The sequence below is a fragment of the Mustela erminea genome, chromosome 2 (genome assembly GCF_009829155.1).
Source record: "Mustela erminea isolate mMusErm1 chromosome 2, mMusErm1.Pri, whole genome shotgun sequence".
NCBI lineage: Eukaryota > Metazoa > Chordata > Mammalia > Carnivora > Mustelidae > Mustela > Mustela erminea.
This window is the reverse complement of record NC_045615.1, coordinates 156,484,561-156,497,595: the sequence shown is the minus strand read 5'-3', so window position 1 is coordinate 156,497,595 and position 13,035 is coordinate 156,484,561. Positions and strand designations below refer to the sequence as shown.

Here is a 13,035-nt window from a genome sequence, read left to right as displayed (position 1 = left end):
CTACCCTCTTAGAAATGGGCTACAGTGCTCCAACCCAGATTTGCTATTTCTCAGGGGAGAATGGAAGGGAAGATAGGTAGAACAGGAGGGCTGTGGAATGAAAGGCAGGTCTGTCATTGTCTACTGATACTAAATTGTGGCCTATAGAACAACAAAGTATTATGAAAACATTGTGTCCCACAAGGGGGACATGACTTTAGTTTAAACTTTTATTTTTTTTAACTTTTATATATTTTTTCAAACGTGGGCATAGGTGGGTTTATATGAAAGTTCTAAAATTTTATGAAAATACATTTTGTGCATCTTCATCATGTAAGATTTTAAAATTTGTTAAATATTTTATTTATTTTTAAAGATTGTATTTATTTATTTGAGAGAGCGTGAGAAGGAGCAGGGGGAGGGGCAGAGGGAGAAGGGCAGAGGGAAAGGGAGAAATAGACTCCCCGCTGAGCAGAGCCCAATGTGAGGCTGGATCCCAGGACACCCCAGGATCACCTGAGCTGAAGGCAGATGCTTAGCCAACTGAGCCACCCAGATGCCCCAAATTTGTTAAATATTTTTAATAATTTCTAGGAGCTTACGGTTTCTGGTTAAAGGAGTTTTAGAAACCCTTATTTTACCCAGAATATTAATTTTTCCCCCTTGTAATGTGAAAGATTTTTATCATCCAGAGGAACATTTTTCAAATTACTTTAGCTTTGATAGTTAGCTGGTGTTTGAAGTTGCAGTGGAAACAATTATGTATGATTAAAGGGGCAGTATGAGATATATCTACGTATGATGAATAATCACAAAAAATAAAGCATGTGAAACTTTTCTCTAAAGTTAGAATGAACATAACTTTTTTCCTTCTATGAAAAGTTTAAATTTTAGAATTGCTCAGTTCTTTTATAACTGTACAGTTATGGCAAGTGAATTTCTTTTCAACATATATTTGACACTGATATTAAATGGAAAAGAGCTGGGAGTTGATTTCAGTAAGATAAAAGGCAATGGGAAAGGAATTATATGTATTATCTAAATGTATTAAGATTATAGTCTCCCCATCTGCCTGTGGCTCAGGTCATGATCCCAGCATCCTGGAATCTAGAGTCTGACATCTCATTGGGCTCCCAGCTCAGTGCGGAACCTGCTTCTCCCTCTCCCTCTGCCTGCTACTCTCCCTGCTTGTGCTTCTCTTTGACAAATAAATAAAATCTTAAGAAAAAAAAATTACCGGGTGCCTGGGTGGCTCGGTGGGTTGGGCTGCTGCCTTCGGCTCAGGTCATGACCTCAGGGTCCTGGAATCGAGCCCCGCATCGGGCTCTCTGCTCGGCGGGGAGTCTGCTTCTCTCTCTCTCTCTGCCTGCCTCTCTACTTGTGATTTCTCTCTGTCAAATAAATAAATAAAATCTTTTTTTTTTTTTTTTTTTAAATAAATAAAATCTTTAAAAAAAAAAAAATTACCATCTCCCATTTTAGTTTTCTTCTTGATGATAAATTAGGCTCTTTTAATTTTAGTATTTTATGTTAATATCTTTTTGCTTTTCCTTGAATGGGAAGAAATCAGAGAGGGAGACAGACCGTGAGGGACTCTAGACTCCATGAGCCAAACTGAGGTTTACAGAAGCGAGGGGTGGAGGGATGGGGTAACCAGGTGGTGGGTATCAAGGAGGGCGTGTGTGGTATAATGAGCACTGGGTGTTATACACAACTAGTGAATTGTTGAACACAACATCAAGAACTAATGATGTATTATATGCTGGCTAATTGAACATGATAATTAAAAATATAAAATATTTTTTTGTTTTTCTCTATTAAAATAGGCAATACAGCACTTACATATGCTTGTGCTGGAGGCTATGTAGATGTTGTAAAGGTGCTCTTGGAATCCGGTGCTAGTATTGAGGACCATAATGAAAATGGTCATACTCCGCTTATGGAAGCTGGAAGTGCTGGACATGTGGAAGTAGCCAGATTGCTGCTAGAAAATGGGGCTGGCATTAATACGCATTCCAATGAATTTAAAGAGAGTGCACTTACATTAGCTTGTTACAAAGGTACGGCATAAAACATTTTTTTAAAATGAAGTTTTTAAATACATGATATGACTGTTACTTTACGTAATACAGTTTTTAAATTAAAAAGTTAATTAAGAGGTGGTAATAGAATATTACATGTAATTAACTTAAAGAAAAGTTTAAAGTGTTTCAGAGTTTAATATGTAAAGTTTGAAATATAGACTTAATATTATAAATATATTGTCAGTGAAAAATGATTGTTAAATGGTTCAGTTGTTTTATCAGAAATGGTTAATTTTAATTATGCACTGTAATTTTTCATGGGTTTTGTGTCAGAATATTTTGCGTGGTTCACACGAAAGAATCCTCTTGATTCCAGAAGTATTTAACCTGTAAGGTTAAAAGCAAATATAGTAAAAGTAGCTTCTATTAACAAGAAGGTGCTTAAGCTATTTCACATGACACTAAGAAGGAGAAAAACTGAAGAGATAGGTGGAGATTTGAGAAATGAAAAGTGGTGTGAGGAGAGTTTGGATTCTAAAGAACAATGTTGGAATATCATCAACACATTTAATAAAGTTAGAAGGAAGAGCTGGTTGAAATTGACAAAAACACCTACCTGTACGTACCTAACTGTACAAAAGGGGTATATGATATTTTAAATGATGTTAGTCAACCTGAAAATACTGGTAATACCGAAAAATGCCGTCCTTTGCGAGGGCAAGACAGTTGTCTGGAAAGTTGCTCATTCTTCAGCTAGTAAATGCTCTAGATTCTAGGTTCTAAAAAGATAACCTCAGAGCTACCACATGCTTGTCAGACTACCTTTTTGACAGATAAATGGCTATAAACCAAGGAACTTTTTTAAAAGGTAAATTTTATGTCTGCATAGCCATTCAGTTCATTGTTTTCATACCATCTGCTGCTGTCATGTTTATATAATAAAATAAGTGGTAAATTCTTGACCTTGAGGCATCAAATAAAAACTCTTACAAGTTAAGGTACAGAATTTAAGCCGGCACTCACTCTCAATGGCTGAATCACTTCCCCCACCAAGTTTGTGAGGGAATACCTTCTTAAATTATATACCTAAGGCTTTGATCGCCACACCCTAGTTGTGGCTCTGGTGGTGTTTTGTTCCGTTCTATCTCATAGTCACCAAGGTTGTATGAGGTCCCCTGATAATTTCCTTTAAAAACATGGTTAGAATAACATAAATGACTACAATTTAAGTTAAATGTGAAAATATGCTCTATCTAAACTGCTTTCGGTTGTCTGGTGTTAACAGAGTCTCAGATTAAGGATGGTTAGGAAACACAGCTGAGGTCCCTTACTTCCCCAGTACTGTTTGGTAATTAGCAGAGGCTTATCTTCATTGGGAGGAGCGGAATTAAAGCCTTGGGACAGCCTCTCCAGGCAAGCTAATTGATTGGGTGGCTCTCTCCCCTTTTCACAAGTACTTTTGAACCTGGAACTGGCTGTATTTTACTATTGGGTCCCAGCTGGCCAGAAGAGCTTCGAGATGGGGCTACATATAACTACTCTTCCCTCTCTCCTTTGCTTGTAGCCCCACCCTGCTTTCCAAGGGGCGTCTGAGGTTGGGGCTTGCAGGCTTTAATTAGAAGCTGGATATAGAACTGAGCTGGTGGAGAACATCTCTGCTACTTACAAGGATCCATGGACCCTCTCCCTTTCCTCTATTTCGGGTGAGGTCTTCTAGGATATAGATTGACAAGGAGGAGATGGGGAAGGGCTAGAGCTCAGGCTGAGACTGAACTTGATGTGGATCTTTGGGAAGGGAAAAAGACTGAGAGGAAAGGGAGGTAGGTAGTTAGCAAAAACAAGATTCAGCAGATGTTACAGTTACTTATTGAAATTTTCGTTGTTTATGAGTTTACCGTCCACTGCTTCCCCTTAGTCCTAATTGATTGAGAATTGATTGCAATTCCTTCCAAATAAAGTTGGAAAAAAATTAGTCATTTTTCTACTGTTTCTTACATAGTGTCTGAAATCCTAAAAAACATCTTGTCTTTTTAACTACTAATAAGGTGTCTTTATTTGAACTGAAGCTTATGGTTTATTTAAAACTGCATAAATATAAATATGAGTATTGTATATATGTATGTGCATGTATGTTTATATCTAAATAGGTGAATAAGTATAAACTAAATGAGGTGGTTTCATATATATATACATACATATAATCCCAATTTATAAACAGATTATTCTTAAAAACTTTATGAGTTAGTAATTGAAACTTAAAATGCATTTCTTCTTAGAAATAACTTCAGTCATTATTATCCCAGGCTACTAATTCATGAAAGTTAATTTGTTCTATAGCATAAATAAATGTAACATGCCCTAGCTCTTAAAAGGTGGTAGAGGGCATATTCTGGATTTTGGATTTTAATGGCATCTTTACTCTCTTGCAGCAAGGATTGTAGTATTGGCAACAGAGTAAGGAGTAGAATTACAAGTATCACTTTATAATTTATGTGTTACAGTTGAGGGTGGTTTGCAGCTGACTTTAGTATTATGCTTATAAATGTATTACTATAAGTTAAATATAAATTCTCAAAGTATTATAAATTTTTTCTTACATTTTTTGGAATAATAAAATATTTTAAAGTAATCTTACACATTTTTGGTTTAGGACATCTAGAGATGGTGCGATTTCTTTTGGAAGCAGGCGCAGATCAAGAGCATAAAACAGATGAAATGCACACTGCTCTAATGGAGGCTTGCATGGTAAGACTGGTGAAATACATACATGAAATATATCTATATATAGTTCATAGAGACAACGCTAGTGTGTGACGAGCATCTTTTCCTTGAGTTCAAAGATTTGTTTATCATAGATTTATTATTATAGAGCAGAACCTCAGCTATCTGAATTATCAATAGCATTCAGAGCCAGTTGTATAGTGTTAACTTCTTTCTATTAAAGGTCCTTTCTGGAGCTTTACAGCACTACTTTTATTTTCTCATTCTCACATAACTATGCTGGTATTACACAGTTGGCACAAAAAGCAACTTTTTAATTTTTAGTTTTTAATTTAAAATTTTAATTGCATTAAAAGTTAATTAGCGATAATACTAAGCAGAGCATGTTCATCAAACTGATCATTTAAATTTGAATGAAAAATGAAAATTTGGAAATTAGACTATTATTTGTGTAACATAATTCCCCCTCTGTGTATGGTCTTTTCTGAGCCCTTAATTTCCTTTTTAAGAACTTTGTTTTTAGGGTTTATACTTAGGAACAGGTAATAATAGTATTCTTACTTAAACTTCTATATCTTAGTCTGTGATCAGTGGCACAGAAATGAATCAGAATGACATTATAGGCTGATTTTGAGAAAAATATGCCAAAGATAGAAAAAGGCCCCAAATGAATTTAAGTTTCTTCTCTCAATAAAAGGATGTTCAATTTTAATTACTAATTTTTAAAAATACCAGATAGTTAATTAAGACTTGAATTAGCCATGCCAGTTTTTGCCTTAATAAATGATCCTTTGCAGAAACGAGTTTTGAGGGTCTTAAGTTCTCATCTGTTAAAATTAGGGTAATATCCTTCTCTAAGGTTGTTGTGAGCATTAAATAATGTCATGTATTTAAAACACATCAATAACATCCCCATGCTAAGGAACTTAAAACATCCTTGTGACAACCACTAGAGAACTGTGTTATAAGTAGATGAAAGATACTGGTAGTGGCCAGACATTTTGAAGCTTGCCAAGAGATTGGGATTTTAAGGTGGATTTTAAAGGAAATACAGGAGTTAATGATGGAGGGAGAAAATTCTGAGCCCAAGGAACACAAAGAAACCATTGTAATAGGGCATTAAAGTTGTGCAGTGTGGCAAGTATAGAGGTAAAAATGGGTGTGACATGTTCAGAAGAAGATGAAATGTCTGTAAGGTAATACAGACAAGGAAAAATCACATCAAAGGCAAAAAAGAAAAGAGAGCCTTGGAGTTGCCTATAGTTAGGAAAGTTGTGGGAAAGGGAGACTAGCAAAGGAGACAGAAGATAGTAAGAGAGTATTCTTTTTTCCTTTAATTTTCACTGGCGTTTGAATGTTGAACAACAAAAGGGAAGTACTGTGTACTAATTTTGTTTCCTTTCCCCTAACACATTATCTAAATTCTCTGCCGTCTCCAAAAAGTATTGGATTTTTCTTTTTCTATCTAATCAAAAGTTTGCTTCTCCTTAAGGTTTCTACACAAATACTGTTTTCTCTTTCTAAGATTTATCCATGTAGCATTTAAGTATATATTGTGCAGTGCTGGTGTTGTTTCATAATAGTGTTTTGTTACATGTACTTAATGTCTTTTTTCTCCCAAAGGTTAATAAGCCTCTTGATTGAAGGGGAGGTATTATTGTTCTACAAGTTTCATAGCCTCAATCTCTGTTTCATGGTCTATGCCACAGACATATAGATAGATGGTCTCATTTAATACTTGCTTTCTCAACAGTTAAATGTAGATTAATTCTTATTTGAATGGAGATTGGTAAACCTTCGTTGTATAGTAATTGAGAAGTGTTCACATTTTTAATGTTTCTTTTAATGGTGCTGATTTAATTTTTTTAATTGCATTGTAATTAGGATGGCCATGTTGAAGTAGCTAGGTTACTTCTTGACAGTGGTGCCCAAGTGAACATGCCTGCTGATTCATTTGAGTCACCATTGACTTTGGCTGCATGTGGTGGTCATGTGGAACTTGCGGCTTTACTCATTGAAAGAGGAGCTAGCCTGGAAGAGGTCAATGATGAAGGTTATACACCACTGATGGAAGCAGCTCGTGAAGGACATGAAGAAATGGTGGCATTACTTCTAGGCCAAGGTAACCATACCAGTGAAAACACTAAAGCACATATATTTAAAATGTAAGGTTGCAGTATTATAAAATTGGGTTTCTGTGTTTCATCTTTCTAGTAGATTTGTAATGAGATCTTGTCACAAAAAGGAATGAAAAGGTATTTGCTTTGAAAACAGCTTCTGAACTGTGCAAAACAAAACCAGATAGACTTCTTTAATATAAAGCTTTCAGATATCGCGCGCTTTGTGAGTAGAGACAGAATTTGGGATGAGTTAGGGTGGTAGATTATGGAGGGGCGTATAAGAGATTTAGCATTTCTCAGAGTAATATATTGAGAGAATTCCTCTTGGGGATAAAAACTTATTAATAAATACTTAAGGTATCTAGTGTTTCATGAAACAAAATGGGGTAGTCCTCCCATAAGGATGGATGTGATGAGATGTGATGAGAATGCAAGAATGCATTTGTAAGAAGCTGTCAAGGAGTCAACACACAGTGGACTTTATGCTTGGGAAAAATGACACATTTATTTTGCATTATTAAGGAACCTTTAGTTTAACAGACAAAAGGCTGATAGCCAAGAGGTATAAAGAACTTCTCAAACTCAACACCCCCCAAAACAATAATCAACTCAGAAGATGGGCAGAAGACATGAACAGACATTTCTCCAATGAAGACGTACAAATGGCTAACAGACGCATGAAAAAAATGTCATCACCATTAGCCATGAGGGGAATGCAAATCAAAACCACATTGAGATACCACCTTACACTAGTTAGAATGGGAAAATTTGACAAGGCAAGAAACAACAAGTGTTGGAGAAAGGGGAACCTCTTATACTATTGGTGGGAATGCAAGTTGCTACAGCCACTTTGGAGAACAGTGTGGTGTGGAGGTTCCTCAAAAAATTAAAAATGGAGCTACCCTCTGATCCAGCAAATGCACTACTGAGTATTTACCCAAAGATACAGATGTAGTGAAAAGAAGCAGCACATGTACCCCAATGTTCATAGCAGTTCATAGCCAAACTGTGGAAAGAGCTGAGATGCCCTTCAACAGATGAATAGATAAAGAGGATGTGGTCCATACACACAAAGGAATATTACTCAGTGGTCAGAAAGGTTTAATATCCAGCTTCTGCCTCCACATGGATGGGACTGGAGGAGATTATGCTAAGTGAAATAAGTCAAGCAGAGAAAGTAAATTTTCGTATGGTTTTACTTATTTGTGGAACGTAAGGAATAGCATAGAGGACATTAAAAGGAAGGGAAAAATGAAGGGGGTGGGGGAATCGGAGTGGGAGATGAACCATGAAAGACTATGGACTCTGGGAAACAAATAGGGTTTTAGAAGGGAGGTGGGTAGGGGGAGGGGTGAGCCTGGTGATGGGTATTAAGGAGGGCATGGATTGCATGGGGCACTGGGTGTTACACGCAAATAATGAGTCATGGAACACTACATCAAAAACTGGTGTACTGTATGGTGACTAACATAACATATTAAAAAAAAATTTTTTTTTTAAAGTAAGATACTTTCAGAAGTAATCTCCTACCTCTCTGTATATGTAGCCAAGTTTTATAATCTCTTTTAGTAATAAAGTTTTTGTTTGGACAAATTTAAGAAGAGTGGCACATTTTTACAAAACTGTATTGGCTAGAACTTTAAGTGCAGAGATTTTGTAGTATACTTTTTACATTTGAATCACAGCTCCAGTGCTTGCTGATTTTGTAACTTTAGGCAAATTCCTAACCTGTGCACTCTATGACAAACAACGTTCAAAAATCTTTATATATAATATATATAAATGTTCACAACAACCCTACAGATAACAAACTTAAATATAAGAAGTGTTCTATGGTGAATGGTGGTAGTACTGATAATAATAATGTTGTTGTGGCCTTGGGCAAGTTAATGAACCTCAATTTCCTTAGCTGTGAAATGGAGCCAATAAGAACATGTAAAATGCTTTCAAATATTGCCTGGCAAACAGTAATAGTGTATTAAATGTTAGCTAACATCATCATCATCATCAACATCATTAATTTTGAATCTTTATAACAAGGGAGTGTCATTTATTTTTCTAAATAAGTCCTTTTATCACCTGGTTTGTACCTTCTGGCTGAATAAATCTTCCTGAAGCTCTGTGCATCAGATATGGACTCGTGGGTATATTTTTAATAATTTTCTTTATTTGTAATTACCTCTTTGAGTAGGGGAGAAGCATTTTATTATTTAGGAAAATAAATAGTAAAATAATTCACATGTTCATTTTTGAAGTATAGTTATTAGGAAACATGTTTTGCTTATTGAAATAAGTTAATGACTTTCTTAAAATAATTAGAATTTTTGTTCTAGGAGCCAATATCAATGCACAGACAGAAGAAACTCAAGAAACTGCCTTGACTCTGGCTTGCTGTGGAGGCTTTCTGGAAGTGGCAGACTTTCTAATAAAGGCAGGAGCTGATATTGAACTAGGTTGTTCTACCCCTTTAATGGAAGCTGCTCAAGAAGGTCATTTGGAATTAGTTAAATACTTATTAGCTGCAGGTAGGCATGTTTGCATTTGGGAGGAGTTTGTACATGATTTATTTAAATAAAAATGTTACAATGCAAATAATTTTTTTCTTACACATTGAATGTGTATTTAAAATATGCTAAAAATGGGGTCAACTGTTGTGTGTATTCTGCATAAATAACTTACCTTATGAAGTTTGAAGTATCTATAGCTTTAATTTCAAGCAGTAATTATTTATGTTTTTTTCTTGCTTTTAAAATGCTGATAATATTCTCTGTTTCTAGAAGTGGTTAGGGCTATTTGAGGAGATGTGACTTATGTAGAAGAAATTTCTATGTCCCGGGGCGCCTGGGTGGCTCAGTGGGTTAAAGCCTCTGCCTTCAGCTCAGGTTGTGATCCAGGGGTCCTGGGATTGAGTCTTGGGATCGAGCCCCGCATCGGGCTCTCTGCTCAGTGGGGAGCCTGCTTCCTCCTCTCTCTCTGCCTGCCTCTCTGCCTGCTTGTGATCTCTGTCAAATTAAATAAATAAAATCTTTAAAAAGAAAAATTCTATGTCCAGCATGTATGTCTTATGGTTCTTTTATTAAGTCTCTGTATTGTTTAATACTACCACAGGAGCTAATGTTCATGCTACAACAGCAACAGGGGATACAGCACTAACGTATGCCTGTGAAAATGGTCACACTGATGTAGCAGATGTCCTACTTCAGGCAGGAGCAGATCTGGTAAGCTAGGTCACTTTTTAAATTCTAATACTTAAAACCAAGACAAGAAACTAATTTAAAACTCTAGGAGATTACAGACAAAAGTGTTTCTTCTAATTTTTTGTTGGCCTTTTTACCATTTTTTTCTCTTTGGGCATATTTTCTTTCCACATTGTTGGGTTCTGTTATTATTCTTCTTGATAGCAGGGTTACCCAGTCTATTACTCCTTGTTCTCCATAATAAAAGGGAAATTTTATCTTTACTGTGTTAGTACAAATTAATTTTTTCTTAGGTACTTAGGTATTTTTGGAAGGTAAGTATTTAATAAGTAGTTTTTTCACTCAAATAGTTTATAATTCTGTAGAAAGGATGTAATACTGAAGTCATTGTATGATAGATTATAAAGAGATAAAGTACAGGCAGTAGAGAAGCTCAGGAGAGGTCACGAAGTCATCTGAGAATACTGTATTTTGGGTTGGGTAAGGTTTAAAAAAGGTAGATAGGGCACTGTTTTGAGGAAAGAGATATTCCTGTTGGAAGAAATAGTGTGAGCACAGCCTGAGAGGTAGGGAAGCAAAAGCAAACATGTATGGGGATAATACTCTCCCAGTTTAGCATGTGAGGGAGTAGAAGTGAGACATGGAAAGGTGGTTAAAACTTAAGTAACCATATTTTCATGGGGCTGAGATTAACAAGCAGATTTGTATTCCTGTAAAAGATCATAGTTTATGACAAAACTTCATACATGCGAGCAAGAAAAGACTCCATTGATCAGTTTTGTAAACTTTGTTTCATTTCTCTTTCCTCATTTATGGAAGGAAAGTGTGAAACTAGAAATGGGATTACTGTTGTGTCTTGCATGTGTTGGTACAGCTCTTGAAGCAGTTATGACACATGTTATACTCTTGTTAGTTGTGTGCATATTTCTTCTAAATTAGATTTTGAATTTATTCAGCTTAAGAACTATATTTCCAGTGTTTACCACAGTAGTTGTGAAACATACAGCAATGTAACCTTGTTTATTAGTTCATTGCAATTCAAATAACTTAGTGTGTGGCTTAAGAGAAAAATCAAGTTATTAATCAGATATGAATTTCTCAGCAATCACAAGAATGCCGTAGATTCTCCATCCTTTTGAGACCCTGAAATCTCTAGTAACACCTTATAATTGTTGGTTTTCTGGGTATTAGATCATTAACTCTGATGTTTTCATATAAGGTAACATGGAGTTAATGGAAAGTCTATAAAGAAGGAAATGACGTACTGCAGAAATTCCTATAGGTAGGCTACAGACTAACAAAAGGAAGATCACTTGGAGTGGATAAGGAAAATGCTGATTATGCTGACTGGAGAGGGCTGGGTTAGAGCGCCATTCACTGTTCAAGTTACATAGCCCTTTGGGAGAGAAGGAAAAATTACCCAGATGGATTTAGATGAGGGCGTCAGAATCACATGAATATAACTTCAGTTCTTAAATTATATCTGTAGAACATGTTTCTAATTTGGGATTTTTAAAATTTAAAGATGTATTCCTTAATTTGTTTCAAAGCATGATATTTAATATATTGAGATTCAGAAATTAGTCCAACTCTTTTCCTTTTGATATTCATGTAAAAGAACAACCATTCACTAGCAATTAAATTATGTTTTTTTTTTTTTTTAATAGGAGCATGAATCTGAAGGTGGAAGGACTCCTTTAATGAAAGCTGCAAGAGCTGGTCATGTTTGTACTGTTCAGTTCTTAATTAGTAAAGGTAGGTTTGTGTAAAGCAGTAGTTTTTTCCCCAAAGATGTCTATTCCCTGCCCTGGGTTGTTTAGAGATTGAGAGGTAAAGGACGTTTTGAGGGTATCACTAGTGGAGGAATGCTACTGAGATTTTGTGAGTGGGTGGTTGATAAATATTCTGCAATGCATAGAACATTTCCAAACTAGGAAGAATTGTGATACTGAATACCAGCCTTGTATAAAGAAAAATTTCTCTATGTAAATCTTTGAGGGTTTAGATAACCTAAAATCTGTTCTGTTTATTTAATAATATATCTTGAAACCTGTATTTTTATGTTTATGCCACTGAGATACTTAAGGGCAGGTCACTGTTCTACTTTACATTTCCTTGGGCCTAAGTTTCCTTCTTTGTAAAATATAGAAATGGTCATAAATACAGCACAAAAATATTCAAAATTGAAATGTAAAAAAAAAAATGCCAAAATGCATGGAGGATTTCATCTATGGTCAGTAATTCCACTTTGAATATCAAAAACCATTTTAAATGACAAAAGTAGCATCTTATTACTTCCTATAAGTTATTTGTTAGGTGTTCAGTACATAAGCTCAACTTGAAACAGTTTTTTTTTTTTAAATGATTCTTTTTTAAAGATTTTATTTATTTATTTGACAGACAGAGATCACAAGTAGGCAGAGAGAGAGGAGGAAGCAGGCTTCCTGCCGAGCAGAGAGCCCGATGTGGGGCTCAATCCCAGGACCCTGGGATCATGACCTGAGCCGAAGGCAGAGGCTTTAACCCACTGAACCACCCTGGCGCCCCAACTTGCAACAGTTTTTATGCAGATTTCCTCATTCTTAAGTACAGAAGATGAAAGATTTTGTTTGTCTCAACATTCATAAAAGAAAGGCTGTGCAAGCCATGTGTAATTAAAAAGACAATATATACTATTTCCTTCTTAGCATAAATACTGAAGAAATCTCAAGTTTGTAATTGTTTATAGGAAAAGAAAACAAATTAGAAATAACCTTGGTCAAATTATTTTAGGCAATTTGAACACTTGTATGTTTATACTATAGTATTCTCAAGAACGGAATTATTTACCTAATCACCATTCTCTCTCTTTGATAAATCTCTCTCTGGTTCCATTTTCTTCCTGCTGTTTTATTTCCATTTCCCACATTGCCAAGCACAGTGCTTTAAGTCAGAGGTGAATTCGTATTGAGGGCTTGGTGTACCCGTTTTCATTCTCAGATACTTCCCAGTGAA

At 35.6% G+C, this 13,035-nt stretch overlaps 1 protein-coding gene across 7 annotated transcripts in view; it reads left to right on the top strand.

Annotated features, from left to right (window-relative positions):
* The window catches only part of ANKRD17 (ankyrin repeat domain 17), a 163,183-nt gene that overhangs the window by 89,886 nt on the left and 60,262 nt on the right, over positions 1-13,035 (top strand). For all 7 annotated transcript variants that reach the window (XM_032334553.1, XM_032334558.1, XM_032334557.1 and 4 more), the window contains 6 exons: positions 1,806-2,039; positions 4,654-4,748; positions 6,609-6,846; positions 9,178-9,369; positions 9,953-10,062; positions 11,709-11,796. In XM_032334553.1, the coding sequence (XP_032190444.1) occupies positions 1,806-2,039; positions 4,654-4,748; positions 6,609-6,846; positions 9,178-9,369; positions 9,953-10,062; positions 11,709-11,796 (957 nt within the window). The remainder of the gene's footprint in view (positions 1-1,805; positions 2,040-4,653; positions 4,749-6,608; positions 6,847-9,177; positions 9,370-9,952; positions 10,063-11,708; positions 11,797-13,035) is intronic.